Source organism: Pongo pygmaeus, chromosome 7 (assembly GCF_028885625.2).
Source record: "Pongo pygmaeus isolate AG05252 chromosome 7, NHGRI_mPonPyg2-v2.0_pri, whole genome shotgun sequence".
NCBI classification, from domain to species: domain Eukaryota; kingdom Metazoa; phylum Chordata; class Mammalia; order Primates; family Hominidae; genus Pongo; species Pongo pygmaeus.
The window spans coordinates 155,632,084-155,649,903 of NC_072380.2; the positions used below are offsets into that span (position 1 = coordinate 155,632,084).

Here is a 17,820-nt window from a genome sequence, read left to right on the forward strand (position 1 = left end):
CCAGCCTCCTTCTGCACTGGCTTCCCCATCTCCACCCACAGTCAGAGTGGCCTTTGACAGTCACTCCCCCTGCCCACATAAGCCTGTGCACTCTGAATACAGCCCAGGTCCTCGCTGGGCCACAAGGCCATGCCGGAGCTAACCCCTCACTGTCCTCTCCCAAGCCCATGGGCCGTCCCCCGTGCCTGCTATTCCCTCTGCCTGGAGGTGGGCCTGTACCCGGCAGTGTCCTTTGCTCAGGTGCCAGAGGCCTCAGGTGGGGGCAGTCCCAGCCAGCCCTCCCTCTGGAGGTCTCTGGATGACAGGCCTCTCACAGCAGGGGTGGCTGGGGGTGCTGGTGAGCCTGTGCCCAGCTGGAAGGGAAGGGTGTGCCTTGGGTCTCCTCCCCAATCTGAGTTCACTCCAGGAAGGGGGAGTGGCACGAGCAGAGGGTGCAGAGCGGTGAGGGCGGTTCTGAGGGTCATTGGAGGCCGAGGGGCCTGGCTGGTTGGGCAGGGGCTGGGGCAGTGCCCATCTCCACCTTAGTGCCCAGGCAGGAGGGGAGCTGGTTTGGGGCAGGGCCCTGATGGCACCTTTGTGAGAGCCAGGAAAAGGCACCTCCTCTGGGAACACAGGGCCCTGGGGGAGTTAGAGATGGGGAGGGCCTGTGGGCCCCACCTGGGCAGGCTTGGGGGAAAACGCCTCTGAGGGGCTCCAAGCTGCGCAGCCCTCAGGACTTGGTGGCCCCAACACACACCCACATTTACACACATGCTTTTGCTCACACAACACACAACCCGTGCACACACCCACACTCGCATTTACACACACCACACACTCGCACATTTGATCCACACACACGGACAAGCATCCTCTCTTGCACAGGGCACACTCCCATGCCCACATAGTTTGCACATACAAACTCTCACAGTCACATATCACACACACACAGCTTGGAAGTTATGGCCTTAATTTCCAGAACCCAAATGGGGGCTTGGCGCCGAGTGCCCCCAGCCACCCCATGTGCACCAGTGGGTTTTCCTCCTGATCTGCAAGGGCGTTTTTTCCAAAGAAAAGATGCTGCAAACTGACACCAGCGTGGCTTTGCAAGTGACATGCTATCTTTATTTTTTTAATTAATGCTGCATGAAATAAATAAATTTACACACAGGGATGTGTGTTCCAGCCTGGGACTGTGTGGGGCCCCAGAAGGTGGTGGTGGGACTCCCTGCAAGGTGAGTCGGCACCCAGAAGCCCCAGGGCCTGGTCCGGCTGTCCTGGCCCCGGCCTCATCCCCTGCACTAGGTGGAAGACAGGATCTCCAGGGAACCCGACTGCTTTGGGCCCATGGCAGTGGGGTGGATGGGCGGAAGGCCAAGAGCAAACAGGAAAATCTGGAGTCCCTGGAGGCAACTGGCAGAGCAGAGGAAGGAGGCCAATGGTGAGTCACACTGAAGCCACACTAACCGTTTTTATTGCACATGATTCTGTGGGGCAGGAATTTGAGCATGCTAGAGTCAGATGTGTTTCACAGCGGAGGACGCTTAGTCACAGGGCATACCAGGCACATGGCGAGACTAGAACCCAGGGCCACTGCATGGGGGTTCCCAAGGCAGGGTCTCCTGGGACAGCAAAGTCCTCCCAGGAAGGCTGGCTCCTTCCCTGGTGTGACTGCTTACCATCTCAGGGACATGGGATCACGTGGTCTCCCAGGACTTGGGTGGTGCTGGTGGGGAGTGGGGATTGGCATGGAACTGGGGCCTGATCCCCAAGATGCATGGGGCTCCCCCAGGTGCTCCTACCATTACTCAGGGAACCTTGGGCCTCTTCTCAAAGACCAAGTCCATTCTGGCACTGGGGAGGGATCAGAAAGAGAGGAAGAGGAGGAAGAAAATACACTAGTATGTGATCACCCAGGGGGTTCATTTTGACCCCTGGCAAGATAGAGCCGATTTATCAAGACAGGGGAATTGCAATAGAGAGTTTAGTTCACGCAGAGCCAGCTGACCGGGAGACCGGAGTTTTATTACCACTCACATCTGCCTCTCAGCCCCTGTCCACCGCAAAAGGATCTGCAGGAAGCCATGCCCCTTGTGGCAGAACTTCCCAGAAAGGAGAACTGCCGGAAGATCCAGGCTCAGTTTAGGCTCAGGGGCTGCATTCAGTGTATGGCCAAAGTGTGAATGACAGGGGACAGGGATTAGCCTGTGACCAGGGTCAAAAATCAGAGGGTGACCACAGTCAGGGTTCATTCAGTGACCAGGGCCAGGGCTCAGGGTGTGACTAGTCTTAGACTCAGGGTAGGGCCGTAACCAGGGCTCGTTAGGTAACCAGGATTAGAGTTCAGACTGACCACAGTGACGGCTCAGTTTTGGGGTGAGGTCATGACCCAACCCGTGGTCAGGGGTGGGGCTCTAGGAATGTCACAGCCATGGTCTTCCGTATAGGAGCCGTGACCATGGGGCCATCCTCAGACCAGCCACACCCTCAGTGCGGCGGATGTTGGGGCTGCGGATTCTGTGGTGGGGATCCTGTGTGTTGCCCCCTCGGCCTGCACCCACTAGAGGCCAGCAGCACCCCTGAGCTGGAACAAGCAGAGATGCCTCCAGATATCACCAAACATTCCCCGCGGGTGCAGAGTCACCCACGTGAGAACCACTGCCTTACAGCAATCACTGTGTATCAAATCAGATCAACAAACACTTACACACCTATAAATATTTGAGGACGGAAAGTTCCAGGCTGGCACCTTGAATACAGAGACAGATAAGAAAACTTCTTGTGCAGGAGTGGCCAGAGCCCCGGCGAGCTGGGGCTGGGGGCGGAGGGAGGATGGGACAGGGGCAGTCAGCGACACACGGAAGCAGTTCATTACCGTGTTCTTGTGCAGGAGTGGCCAGAGCCCCGGTAAACTTCGGCTGGGGGCAGAGGGAGGATGGGACAGGGGCTGTCAGCCACACACGGAAGCAGTTCATGACTGTATGAGGCCCCTTGTCCGGAGCTTACAGGACATGGGCTGGAGGGCGTGTCCAGAGGGAAAGTTCTGGGTGAGCAGAGTGGGCAAGGAAGGAGTCTGGGGGAGGCTGCAGTCACCCTGCATGGCCTCCAGTGAGTTCCTGTCCCTCTTGGGCTCAGGCTCCTCACTTGCCAGAGAAGAGACAATTTCCATGGAAAAGAGCCCAACCCAATGGGTTCCAGGGAGCCAGGCAGGAGAGACCCCAGAAGGACAGGGGCTGACCTGGAGCCCTGGGGAAGCCCAAAGGCAGATTCCTGGTGCCACTGAGTCCCAGGGAGGTTGGGTCTCACATCGTCCCTGCCCCCATCAGTAGTGTCACCTTGATCCCAGACTCAAGGTGAGACAGTGGGAAGCTGATGTCCCCCGAACACCCCAGAAACATCTACCAGCCTTCCTGGATGGTGCAGGCCTTCCTGGATGGTGCAGGCCTGCTGGGAGAGGGGCCGATTCCCCAAGACTTTTCCTTCCTGCAACATCCTCACCACCCCCTAAAATGTGCCAGAGCCCTTTTCAGGGGCAAAATCGAGGAGAGGAGGTAACAGTGAAGGCCGGACAACCATCAACGGGGATGAGAGAGCGTCAGGGGAGAAGGGGCCAGTCTCCCTCCAGACACACACTCGGCAGCAGGCAGGGCCACAGCCCACAGTGGACCTACCAGCATCCGGTAGGAACAACAGCATACCCAAGAGGGTTGCCAGGCAGAGTTATCTAACTCAGGGCCCATGTACAAAGGCAGGGGTCAGGTTGAAGGAGACAGCAGGGGCCACGAGTCCCCCTCAAAGCCAGCAGCAGCAGGAAACCACCAGCCCCTCGGGCTTGCAGGGATGACGGGGAGAGCACAGTGACCAGATGCTGGCCAGAGCCCGGGGGATGGGAGAAGCCTGGCTGACGGGACCTGGGCCTTCTCTAGAGGGCCACAGCCACTGCCACCACCACCCAGCCGGCTGGTAGGAGAGCCTGGGCCTGCTCTAGAGGGTCCTAGCCACTGCTACCACCATGCAGCTGGCTGGCAGGAGAGCCTGGGCCTGTTCTAAAGGACCATAGCTACTGCCACCACCGCCCAGCTGGCTGGCATGAGAGCCTGGGCCTGCTCTGGAGGGCCATAGCCACTGCCACCACCACCCAGCTGGCTAGGCCTGCTCTTGAGGGCCATAGCCACTGCCACCACCACCCAGCCGGCTGGCAGGAGAGCCTGGGCCTGCTCTAGAGGACCATAGCTACTGCCACCAACACTCATCCGGCTGGCATGAGAGCTTGGGCCTGCTCTAGAGGGCCATAGCCACTGCCACCACCTCCCAGCTGACTGGCAGGAGAGCTGGCCTGACCTTGTCTCTTCCACTCTCTCATCTCCTGCCTGTGGGAGCTGGACCAGCCTCCCAGGACATGGAGCAGGAGGGAGAGGGGATCTGGGGCAGACAGAGGCCATGCAGCCCTGGGCCTAGCCCCTGCCTCCTGCTACTGCAGAGGCTGCTAAAAGCTGCACTTCCCTGACTCATTTGCAGCTAAAGTTCCAAGCTGAGGGGTCACTCAAGGTCCTGAGGGTAAAGCACCTAGCCCAGGGCTCAGCCCACACTGAATGCCCCATAAATGAAGGCCTGTCCAACAGGGTCTCCTCCCCAGGGAGGCTGTCCCCTGTGTCAACAAAGAGCCCAACTCTGTAAAATATTTGAAGACATTTATTCTGAGCCAAATATGAGGGACCATGGCCTGTGACACAGCCCCCAGGAGACCCTGAGAACATGTACCCAAGGTGGTCGATGCACAGCTTCATGTTATCCATTTTAGGGAGACATGAGCCATCAATCAAATATATTGAAGACATACATTGGTTTAGTCCAGAAAGGTGGGCAACTGGAACTGGGGGCTTCCAGGTTATAGGTGAATTTAAACATCTTCTGGTTGGCAATCGGTTGCAAGAGTTATCAATAGAAAGGAATGTCTGGGTTATACGGGGTTGCGGAGACCAGGGCTTTATCATCAGATGAAGCCTCCAGGTAGCAGGCTTCAGAGAGGATAGTAAAAGTTTCTCATCAGACTGAAGGCCTGTGTTGATGTTAACGCTGGCTGTTCCAGAGTTCTGAAGGGAGGAGGGATAATGAGGTTATCCAACCCTTTGCTGTCATGGCCTGAACCAGTTTTTCAGGTTAACTTCGGAAAGCCCTTGCCAAGAGGAGGTTTCCACTCAGATGGCTGGGGGGCCTTAGAATGTTACTTTTGGTTTACACCGGAACAGCCCCTGCCCCTCTCCTTTGCAGCACCTGCTACTGATCTGTCAGTGACGCTGTGAGCAAGGCTCATCACCCCGTGGGCCGTGGGCCCCAGGAGGGTGGCACAGCTTCTATAAGAGCACAGGGCCCAGGGAGGTGCCCTCATCCTTGGCTGGGAGGCCGAGGCCTGGAGGAGTCTGGAGAAAGGGTCTCCCTTGTCTGGCCTTGCACTGTGAGGTGGGGGAGGTGGGAGAGGCATAATCTGGGCCTTGAGGACGTTTTAGCCCTCAGCCTGGGGTGGCTGAGATATGGCCCTGGGCAGCTCTGTCCTCCAGAGGTGGAAAGAAGGACAAAGGGAGAGGGAGGTGCAGATCGCTCAGGGAGGAGACTCGGACCTGCCCAGCCCCGGGGCCCTCACTGGCTCCAGGAAACCCGCTGGTGTTGACTGTGGGCAGTCCAGCCTCTCCCCAGTTGAGGCCATATAAAGTCACCCGAGGCCCTCTCCACCACTGCCCACCAGTGACCATGAAGGCTGTGCTGCTTGCCCTGTTGATGGCAGGCTTGGCCCTGCAGCCAGGTGAGGCCTTGGCTGGCCCCCAGCAGGGAAGGGAGCAGGGGTGAGCTGGGGAAGCCAGAGGGATACCTGCAGGGCACACGGAGAGGAGAGGGAGGAAGGAAGAAGGGAGAGGAAGGGAGTGAGGCTCTCGCCCTAGCCTCCGCTCCTCCAGGGCAGCTCTTGGCACAACCAGGCAGTGACCTCTTCCCTGCTGTCACCTGTGACCGGGGCTTGCAGGGGCAGCATGGAGTCACTCTCCTTCACCACCATGGGGCAGGGCCTGGCTCCTAGGGGGCAGATAGACAGACTGACGGACCAATGGACAGAGATGCTGATGAGGAGCCGGGAGGCACAGGGCAGGAAGCCTCAGGCTAAGAAGTGCTTTTGGGGGCACAAGGGGGAGGTGCTGGGGGTGTCCTGCGAGGACCCAGGGGTCTACATCCGGCCCAGTCCCAGCACTGCAGCTTCCGAGGGTCCCAGGGAGCTGCTCTGCTTGAGATGGGACCCTCCCGACCCAGGGTCCCGGGGTCAGTCACTCCCACAGCCGCAGCTTCCTCTTCTGAAACACACGGTCACAAAAGCAGCCACCGAGGGACTAAACAGGGCAACATTTCAGAGGCACTGAGGAGGGGGCCATGAAGATGGGGAGGAGACATTGAGGGTGACAAGAAGGGGCCGAGGACTTCCTCAGGCCACCGCCATGGAGGCCCACCTGCCCGGGAGCCCCCATTCTTGGGGAGTGCTATGGGGCAGCCTCTGAGGCCCCTCCCACTCCACCCCACAGGCACTGCCCTGCTGTGCTACTCCTGCAAGGCCCAGGTGAGCAACGAGGACTGCCTGCAGGTAGAGAACTGCACCCAGCCGGAGGAGCAGTGCTGGACCGAGCGCATCCGTGAGTGGGGGGACGAAAGCCGCCAGGCCTAGGTCTCTGCCACTGAACTATTCATCTTTCTGGCCATCTGCCCGCACCTATGTGCTGTTTTCCTTCCACCTGTCCCCCACCTGTCCCGCACCTGCCCCCCCAACAATCACCCAGCATCTGTCCCTCCAGCCATCCTCCTCCATCTGCCACTCCTCCACCCGTCTGTCCCTCCCCATCCTCCATCTTCCACTCCTCCACCCGTCTGTCCCTCCCCATCCTCCATCTTCCACTCCTCCACCCGTCTGTCCCTCCCCATCCCTGAGCTCGCTCACTCACTCACCCCATTTCTGACGCTCAGCGGGTGGTCCACCTGCCTTGGACATCTGGATAGGGCTGAGACCAGGGCCAGGACCAGGCCCTTGCACTGCTTGCAATCCTGAGGCCAGTGCAGGGGAACTCTAGAGCTTTAGGCAGGGTGGGGACAGGAGGAGGCCTGGGGCAGGTCAGGTGGGTGAGCACATAGGGCAGCCCCATCCCCGGATCCCGCTGCTCCCCAGGCGCAGTTGGCCTCCTGACCGTCATCAGCAAAGGCTGCAGCTTGAACTGCGTGGATGACTCACAGGACTACTACGTGGGCAAGAAGAACATCACGTGCTGTGACACCGACTTGTGCAACGCCAGCGGGGCCCGTGCCCTGCAGCCGGCTGCCGCCATCCTTGCACTGCTCCCTGCACTTGGCCTGCTGCTCTGGGGCCCGGGCCAGCTGTAGGCTCTGGGGGGCCCCGCTGCAGCCCACACTGGGTGTGGTGCCCCAGGCCCCTGTGCCACTCCTCACACACCTGGCCCAGTGGGAGCCTGTCCTGGTTCCTGAGGCACATCCTAACACAGGTGTGACCATGTACCTCTGTGCCCCTGTCCCCGCCCTGACCCTCCCATGGCCCTCCCACCCGGGAGATCCCACCCGGCAGATCCAGGACTCCCACCCGGGAGATCCCACCCCGCAGATCCAGGACTCCCACCCGGGAGATCCCACCCGGCAGATCCAGGACTCCCACCCGGGAGATCCCACCCGGCAGATCCAGGACTCCCACCCGGGAGATCCCACCTGGCAGATCCAGGAATCCCACCCGGGAGATCCCACCCGGCAGATCCAGGAATCCCACCCGGCAGATCGGCTCTAGTGACACAGATCCGCCTGCAGACGGTCCCTCCAACCCTCTCTGCTGCTGTCTCCATGGCCCAGCATTCTCCACCCTTAACCCTGTGCTCAGGCACCTCGTCCCCCAGGAAGCCTTCCCTGCCCGTCCCATCTATGACTTGAGCCAGGTCTGGTCTGTGGTGTCCCCCGCACCCAGCAGGGGACAGGCACTTAGGAGGGCCCAGCAAAGGCTGAGATGAAGTGGACTGAGTAGAACTGGAGGACAGGGGTCGGCGTGAGTTCCTGGGAGTCTCCAGAGATGGGGCCTGGAGGCCTGGAGGCCTGGAGGGAGGGGCCAGGCCTCACATTCATGGGGCTCCCTGAACGGCAGCCTCAGCACAGCGTAAGCCCTTAATAAACACCTGTTGGATAAGCCAGAGAGACCCTCTGTCCTTGCACACCCCAGGTGGGGACGGGATCTGGGGCTGTGTCTAGACCAGGGCCCTGGTCACGTGGGCTGCAGCCTCCACCCTGACAGGAGCAAAGCTTGGCCCCTGAAAGGAGGATGTCCCTGCAGAGGGTGGGAGGGCAGTTCCCAGGACTTGCACTTGCTGTGCTGCCTGGAGCATGTGGCCAGACCTCTCTGAGCCTTGCGGCTCATCTATGACCCCTCCTTGCTGGGAGGATGGACCCAGAAAGTTCACAGGAAGGAGAGGGTTCCAGTGGGGAGGGGCTGCTACCATTCAAGCTCCCACCCGTCCCTTCGGCCTGATTTGAGCACCCCCATTTTTCAAAATTTGTTTTAGAGCTGCTCACCCACCGTACAGCATTCAAACACTACAGCAGGGTCCCCGGTGACAGGTGGCCTCCCCCAACCCTGAACCCAGCCCCTTCCCTCTCTGGGGTGCCCATCATACCTCCGGGGGCTTCTTTCTGGGAGAACCTGTGCCCCGCCAGCATCCCCAGGCCCCTGAGTGGGATGACGCCATCCACACTTGCCTGCTGCACTCAGGGGAAGCCTTTTGCACACAGCCTGCTTCCCGCCCTAGGGCTAGGGGTGCAGCCTGTGACCTGGGTGGGGACCTGCTCAGGGTGAGGCCTCCGAGGGTGTTAGGGGTGCGGCTCGGGGGGCAGTTTCAGAGAAGAGGAGACACAGGCTCAGGAAATGGAACGGGTCTGTTGCCCACATCCCATACTGAGCCAGGACTGGAACTCTGGCCTGGAGCTCTGGGGGTGGGTCATGGAGCAGCCAGTGGGCAGAGCTGTGCTGGAAAGAGCCAGGTCTCCCATCTGACATGTGACTTCACGGGGAGACCTCCCTCCTGAACACTGGGGGCCCAGGGTGGCATTGTCAGCAGGGTGCAGCTCCCCAGGCCAGCATCTGAGTGACCCTGGGCACTGGTCACACCCTCCCCACCTCGCCTACACCCAGCCCAGCCTGCCCAGCTTCTGTGATAAGCTCTGGGCTTCAGCCTGCTCGACACCTACCCACCCTCCCAGGCCCAAGGCACACTCAGACCTGCCTTGGCCCAGGGCCTGAATCCAGAGTTGAGGGCTAGGCCATTGTTTTCTGGGAGGGCCCTGCAGACCTGGGAGCCCGCACAGAACTCTGCACCCGTCAGGGCTCAGGTGCAGGAACTGGGGCCCGAGGCTCAGGCAGGTGCTTCTGGCCACACTGTGTCTCCTGAAGCTGCCGGCCCGGGCTTGCTGACCTGCTCTGGGGAGCATCAAGGATGCTGGGCGAGGAGGGAGGCTGGTGCCCTGCACGGCTCCACCCACTTAGCACACAGTTATCAAACCCTTGGTATGGTATGTTCCACTGCTGTTTCAGTTGTTCCTGGTCACCCTGGTGATAAAAACTGGGAGAAAAAAAGTAAAGCAAGGAAAAAGGATCCAGAATGCTGAGATGGCCAGCGAGGGGCCCTGGAGCCCTGCAGTGCAGAGGCAGGTGCCTCAGTGATAAGAGCGGCTGTCCTCACTGAGCAGGACTCAGCCCACTCCAGTGCCCACACAGCAGCCCCTACCCCCTGGTGGAAGGGGGTCCTTCTCCCTGGGGCTTAGGTTCAGAGACACAAGGCAGCGTGCTCCAGGGCTAGGGCCCATCCACATAGGGCTGGGGGTGTCCAGGACAGAGCAAGACAGGACCCTCACACCCTGTTCCCCAGACTTCCTCGCACTGGAATGCCTTGGACCAGGTGAGGAGAAGAAGGGCAAGGATGCGGGAGGCCTCTCTGGACTCTCAATGCCAGGGCCAGCCTGAAACCTGTGGCCCCCTTTGACCTCCTGAGCTGTCCCTCAGGTCACGGGGCCTCTGAGCTAAGGGCCTGTGAGGATGCACCGCCCTGCCCCTCCCTCACACCATGAGGATGGGGCAGGAGCCTGCTCTGGCCACATGGCACATGGGGGACAGAGGTCCTCCCCGTCCTGCTGCCTCTTCGAAGGACAGACAGCTGACCTCTCCAAGGGCAAGGACCAGCCAAGGAGGGCCACCTGCACCAACAGTGCAGGTCGCAGCCCTGGTGCACTCAGGCTCCAGACGTTGCCTATTCACTCAGGGCCCCATGGCTCCATCTGGACTAGAACCTGCACCTCCCTGTCTTCCCACTTCGCCTCATCTTTAGAAATGATAGAAAAGCAAAAAAGAAAAAAGTGCAGAACTCAAATCCCTAAACCCTAGCATAATATCTGCCAGCATTTCATAGCCGTTGGGATGTTTCCTATTGTAATCTAGAAGACACAAAGTTTACCAAGAAGATAAACAAGCAAGGACTAACAATTAGTAATAACAAGATAGCTAACAAAGGTCCTAGGAAGGGCAGAAGCAAGTGAGACTCAGGAGGGCGCTTCTAATGGTTGACCAGATATAGTTGAGATCAGAGCCTTGGTTATATTTCTGCAACCGGGCAGCTTGCTCATATATTTTATGCGCATTTTCTTCTATTTGACCTGAGGTGTTTACATAAATGCAACAGGTTTTATTGATTATAGCACACATTTTCCTTTGTTCAAGCAATAATTAATCTCATGCTAATCTATCATCCATTATTATATCTGCAAAGGAATCAAGGGAGAGTTTTAATGTATCTAAAGTGTCTCCCATTTTATGAGACAGTGCGTAGAATGAAGAAATAAAGTTTTGAAGAGTTGCCTCATGATAGGCAAATTTTCTCTATGGGGTCAGTAAGCCAATGGCAGCCTCAACCCCAGCCAATATAAGGCAAATTGCCTGCTTAGCTCTCAGGTAAGTGATATTATATAATTGTATATTATAGGGCTTTGCCTGTCTTATTGTACATTGACCCCTGAACCAAATGTTATTGATATGCTGGTAACCATTGGGTTCATGATCCCAAATGAGAGACAAGTTATGTATACCTGATTGAATAGGTGACCACATGGCCATAGGTATCCACTGGGGGTGCAAACCTGTATGGGATGGGAGTTACTAAGGAGGCTAGGTAGGAGGCACTAAGGATGTTAGTTACCTGTTTATTTCTTTTTCTTTTTTTTTTTTGAGACAGAGTCTTGCTCTGTCGCCCAGGCTGGAGTGCAGTGGCACTATCTCAGCTCACTGCAAGCTCTGCCTCCTGGGTTCATGCCATTCTCCTGCCTCAGCCTCCAGAGTAGCTGGGACTACAGGCGCTGCCACTGCGCCTGGCTAATTTTTTGTATCTTTAGTAGAGACGGGGTTTTACCGTGGTCTTGATCTCCTGACTTCATGATCCGCCCGCCTCGGCCTCCCAAAGTGCTGGGGTTACAGGCGTTAGCCACTGCGCCTGGCCCTGTTATCTGTTTATTTCTAAAACAACAGCTTTAGGTATTATAAGGGTTCACAAGTGTAGGCCATGGTGTCCTTCTCAGGTGCCTGTGGGGACTCATAAGAAATGGGCTTAATCTTGGACAGGTGCACAAGAAGCCAAGTAAATTTGTTTTTCAAAATTTTATCTAAAAATTATAAAATTTTAATCTTGATCATAAGATACAACTTCCGTAAGTCTTTCATAACCTTTACAATCTTTATATAGGAGACAGTTAATACTTCAAGAAAACCTTGTTAATTTGACTCAGAGGCCCATATGCTGGTCTTGCTTCAGTGCACCTTCAACATTAATGATTAATTTATAGAGAAATTGAACTTATTTTATCTTTAAAATCAGCCCTTAAAATCTCATGCACCCACCTCTACCATGATAGTCCATGGGCCTTGAGAAGTTGAATAGCTTTAATTTCTGTCCCTGTGTTTCAGGAATGCAGTTTATTTTGATTGGCATCTTCTACTGGGCCCAAAAATGGGGCTTTAATTGCTGTCAATGTTTAAAAATTGAGCAGGACTTGGTGTACTTTTCAGACCCAGCAGTCAAAGCCCTGTAACTCAATGTCACAAGAACTTTAAAAGCACATACAGGAAGATACACAAAAGTAATAACTTTAATTTAAAAAATTAAATATCGGCCAGGTGTGGTGGCTCATGCCTGTAATCCCAGTACTTTGGGAAGCCAAGGGGGGATGGATCATGAGGTCAGGAGTTCAAGGCCAGCCTGGCCAATATGGTGAAACCCCATCTCTACTAATAATACAAAAATTAGCTGGGCATGGTGGCGTGCACCTGTAGTCCCAGCTACTCAGGAGGCTGAGGCAGAAGAATCACTTGAACCCAGGAGGTGGAGGTTGAAGTGAGCCGAGATTGTGCCACTGCACTCTAGCCTGGGCAACAGAGTGAGACTCTGTCTCAAAAAAAAAAATTATCCTTTTCCTAAGCAAACCAAATTTAACAATAATGGCATAGGAATTATTTCAATCAAATATTAAATCTGTTAGGTCATTTACCAAAAGGCAAAAGAAAAGACCTTCTGCGGTGTACAGAATATTATATTGGAAGAAAACATTTCCTTAGACCTTTAAGAAAACATGCCTTGTAAAACGGGAGAAAAAGCCAAAAAATGGTGAGATGAAATAAAAGTTGAATTTTCAGTAAAAAAAAAAAATTAAAATCTGTTATAATTTATTGAGTAAATCAACCCCTTAAGAAAATTTCATTGTTCTAACCAATAATTTAGTTCATAAGTGTTTTTTTTACATCAAGCCCAATCTCTAGGAAGAGCAATATAATTTCCCATTACTTATAAACAACTTGATCATATACAAATTTTTGTTTTTTTAAAAAAATAAATCCTCTTACTATGACTTATACAGACCATTCATCACATGCCTGGACTTTGTCTTTTGTCCTGAACATGCTCTTTCTTAATCAGTCATTTTATTTTAGGACTAAACTTACCATACAAGATTATTTCTCATACAAAATTATTTCTCTTTAAGCTTTCTTACCAAAAAAAAAAAAAATCTCTTTATTTTGATAACTTTCTTTACATCTCTCTTATTTTCTGGTTCCTTTACCTTGTTTTATATATAACCTTTCAATAAGCTTTAAATTAGATAAAACTTGTTCACCTTTTTTTGAAAAGGACACACCTTTTTTTTTTTTTTAGCAAGAATGTTTTCCTACAATATACTTTTATTGGAAAATACCTAAATAGTGAAATATCTATTATTCAATATAACTTTCTATTCTAAATTATGACAAATTTGTCTACAAGTATGTATCCCATTACATTTACCTAATTACCTTAATTGTTTACCTAGATTGTTTATGTAAACTGTGATAGTCATGATTTAAAGTTATGAAAGCATCATCGCAAAATGATAACTGACATAGGGAAAAAAGATTTGACTAACTGACTCCATCTTCCTTCTAACCTCCAGGCTGTCCTTGTTCATTCCTAGACTTTGGGAGGAACTTAGTTTATAGTTCAGCTTTGAAACAAACACTATAACAGTCCTTTCCCAAAACAAACTTCCTTACTGCCTGTGCACTAGACTGCCTAAAGCCACAGGATTAGAAGTTATGATAATCTTACTAAATTCAAAATGCAGCTATATTCATTAAATCAATATCAATGACTTATTTATTAAAGATTACACAAGCAAAGATCATTATGTTTTGGGCTGGGTTTAAAGTTTTTAAACCCTCTGCCAAATTTTGACAACTTACAGTATTTAGCAGGGGTAAGTATGAAATTGCTTGATTAATAATTGCAAACAAAAATGTATGCTGACATTTCTAATATTACTTTACCAATAATTTTAAAGCAAGCTCATTTATTAACAATTTTACTTAAGTTATGCAAACTTGAAAAAGCATTTGACTAGTCTTTCCTTTTTTCCTGATAAAGCATTTAAGTATTAAGTATAAATCATTGATATTGATTTCATGAATATGGCTGCATTTTGAATTATTTCACTTTGAGCCAATTAATTAGAGCTCTTTTATATATTTTTTGTAGTGAAACATTGTGTACACAACACATAAATACATAGACATATTAGGCATGCTGATAAAAGTACATCTTATAGATTCATAAAAACCTTTTTTTTCATATCTTAGACTTTCAGATTCTTGATAACCTGTTTCACAACCCTAGGCAGTTGTCAGCTAAATAGCCTTAAATTTGCATATTAAAGGACATAACTCAGGTGAAAGTCAAATAGCAAAATTTACATTATCAGGTACAGAGAGAAAATGTCTGGTGGTGCTAGAGAAAGATTAAAGATGGATGCCAACTCAATAATAAAATTACAGAAATTTATTGTTGGATTATATAGGAAGACCGATTTTATTTAGATAGAGACTACCTGTTTTTCGTTTTTTAACCAGATCTCTGAGCTCTGGGTAGAGCCCACATTGAGTCCTGGGTCTCCAAAAAGGGTGAGTTGTTATGAGGCCAACATGATGCTTTTACAGTGCACTGAAAAAATAGTTTTAAACAAAGACATTTCTAAGTGTCTAAACTACACTCTTCCTTAAAAACCCCAGAGTAGCCTCTGCTGCAGTAACTATTTTAGTCAAAACATCGGGTAATAACAGAATTCAGTCAACTGAGAAGAAAAAAACTTTTGCTAAAAAAAAAGGCAAGGTCCTAGAGGAGAAAAACAACCAAAAAACAAACACATGAAGATCTTTCAAATACAAACATACACATATGCACACACACACACACACACACACACACACACACACACACGTACATCTTGGATGTTAGCCTTTTAATTAAACTGACTTTTAACCATTGAGCTCCTTTTAAAATAATCCATTTAAATCTCATTACCGTATTTTAGTCAGAAAAAACTGCTGCTATTTCAGAGGTACCAAGTATCAAACCAGAAAGGGCTTGATTTACGAACCAAACCCACCAAACCCAGGCTCTCATGGTGAAAAGAAAGGAGAGCCTTAGCTATGAAACTGCAGTATGGGGCAACAGACATTGCTTTCAGTTTGGCCTGGCTAGCAAAAAGGTGGCCTTGTTTTGTAAATAAAACCCCTTTAGTAGTCAAAGTCAAAAATCTTTCCTTTTTTCTCCTTTTGCTGGCTGTTTTTCTCCCCCAACCATACCACCTTTTGTGTGTGTGTGTGTGTGTGTGTGTGTGTGTGTGTGTGTGTGTGTGTGTGTGTGTGTGTGTGTGGAGGGGGGCGGGGGGTGGAATTTAGTTCACTTCAGAGGCCTTGTTCCCCATAATTTGGAACTTCCCTTCAGATTTGATCAAGTTGGATAGAGCTGATTAAACCCAATGGACAAAAGACTGAAACAACAAGAGAAACAATAAGAAAAACAGAAACAAACACCAAAAAAAAACCACTTAAGCAAAACAAACAATGGCACAACTTATATGATCACTGAACACTCTAACGGTAAAAAGAAATTAAGACCAGCTGGTTGTTAACTTTAACTTTAGCCAAGACAAACCCTAATTAAGTTACTTCCCAGTGATGGGTCTCAGGCTGAAGACTGCTCTCCACCATCCTAGAAGCAGGAAAAAACTCATTTTCCCTGTCGGAAGTGAGCTCAAACTCCATAAAGGAGTTACCTGCCTTCCATCGTCACGGAAGCAGGAAAACTTCCCTTCCTTGTTGGAAGCAAGTAAAACTCCAAAATAAAGGAGTTGTACACCAAAATAAACTTTAGATCTTGACCACATTTTGAGAGAGCAGGGATTCTCTGGAGGGGCAGCTCGCAGACCTCAGCAAATTGTCTTATTGATTTGAGCAATAAATTAGTTCATGATGGTACCAAGCATCAATAGAAGATTTAGCAAAGCTCAGGGGCACCTCCACTCAGAATCCCCCCGTGGTTACCAAATGTGAACCCAGAAAATTTGAGACAGGTCCCAGTTAATTTAGAAAGTTTAATTTGCCAAGGTTGAAGACACACGCCCATGACACAGACTTAGGAGGTCCTGATGACATGTGCCCAAGGTGGTCAGAGCACAGTTTGGTTTTATACATTCTAGGGAGTCATGCTGGTTCTGTCTGGAAAGGTGGGACAACTCAAAGCAGGGAGGGGGTTTCCGGGTCACAGGTAGGTGAGAGACAAACAGTGCATTCTTTTGAGTTTCTGATTAGCCTTTCCAAAGGAGGTAATCAGATATGCATTTATCTCAGTGAGTAGAGGGATGATTATGAATACAAGCAGAGGGTTGACTATGAGGCAGATTTGCCCTGAGCAGTTCCCAGCTTGAATTTTCCCTCTACCTTAGTGATTTTGGGGGCTCAAGATATTTTCCTTCCACAAAGATATGAAACAAATTATATTATTTCAGATAAAGGCAAAATTATGAAATGAATCGTAATGTTTTGGAATACAGGCCTGTCCTTGTGTCTCATGAAAGCAGTTTACTTTGTCCCCTTTGCCCAGGTCTAAAGACGAGCCTTCAGTTAACTTGAGTTTTTGTCAGATACTGGTAGGAGTCAGTGCCATCTTTAGTTATGTGTGTCCAGGAGTCAAAGCCCTACAACAGGTTATTAACTAAGCACAAGGATTGGTTAATAACTCCTGATAAGGACGGCTTCAAAGGGGCTGAGGGAATCCTTTAACTGATTTTCTTCCAATATATAATTATCAGGCTGGAGGTGGTGATACTGGACTTCATGGTCTACCAGAAAGATCTAAAAAGATTCTATGACCTTGCAGAGATTAATTTCTATAGGTTTAATAAGCCCCAGCAATAAGACTAAATCAGAGACTAAATTTAAGATTTTGATTTTGAGGATATTTCTCTAAGATGTTAAAAGGCTCAAAACATTTTATTAACATAAAATCACAGGTCATTGTAATAGTTGTACACTTAACCAAGAGCAATAATCATAAAGACTTTAACAAGCAATAGAGAAAGTCATATGGAGGTAAAAACCTTAACCCTTTTAACTTTCAGTTTTTTTGCAATCATAAAGCTAATAAAGACAGTATAGAAATTATCTTGAAAAAACATAAAATCTTGTTTTTTTTAAGCCAGCTGATAAAAAGGCAGAGAAAACCTTCTGCAGTGAGACTGCTTCTCCTTATGGGAAGCCCATTTAGATAACCTGGAAGACAAACTTGAGGAAAGAAGTACTTGAATGCACAGGAACAGTGTTTAAGGTTATGAGCATATGTGACTCTTAGGAACAGCATGAGAAGTTTTCTGATTACACTGAAAATTTAGACACAGAAAGAAAAGCCAAGAATATATAATCAAGTTATACTAGAAGAAAACATTGCTTGTATAGACCTTTAAGATAAAACTTTAGCATCAGGCCATTCCAACAGTTAAAACTGGAGGAAAAAAGAGGTACTGAAGCTGACAAAAATGCGGAAGGAGAGGGTCATCTTCTCAGGCCTGCTCAAGGGGGAAAAAGCTGAAAGCAGTGAGACAGAAAAAATGGAATGTCTAAAATATGGATCTGAGAAGTTTAGAAGAGAAATGGGGTATAAAATTCAAAGTAAAATTTCTTGTAACTTCATTAAGAGCAAATAAGTACCTCAAGAAAACTTTATTTTAACATAGGGGACCAATTTTTAGAAAGACTGTTATAAATGGCTTCCTTTCAATTATAACCAACTTAATCATATACAAAATTCCTTTCATAAATTTCCCTTCATGAACTTTATCCCAGTGTACAGAGACCATCTTAGACGTGCTTGGACTTTCTGCCTTGCCCTAACCTTCTCTCTTTCCTAAATAATCATT

General features: G+C 50.4%; 1 protein-coding gene across 1 annotated transcript; it reads left to right on the top strand.

The window, feature by feature from the left end:
* The first annotated feature begins 5,237 nt into the window (after window positions 1-5,237).
* Window positions 5,238-7,795, top strand: PSCA (prostate stem cell antigen). Its single transcript, XM_054498758.2, has 4 exons — window positions 5,238-5,266; window positions 5,723-5,779; window positions 6,543-6,650; window positions 7,178-7,795. The coding sequence occupies exons 2-4, from the start codon at window positions 5,728-5,730 to the stop codon at window positions 7,387-7,389; spliced, it is 372 nt and encodes a 123-aa protein (XP_054354733.1). The 5' UTR covers window positions 5,238-5,266; window positions 5,723-5,727; the 3' UTR covers window positions 7,390-7,795.
* The last annotated feature ends 10,025 nt before the right edge of the window (window positions 7,796-17,820 follow it).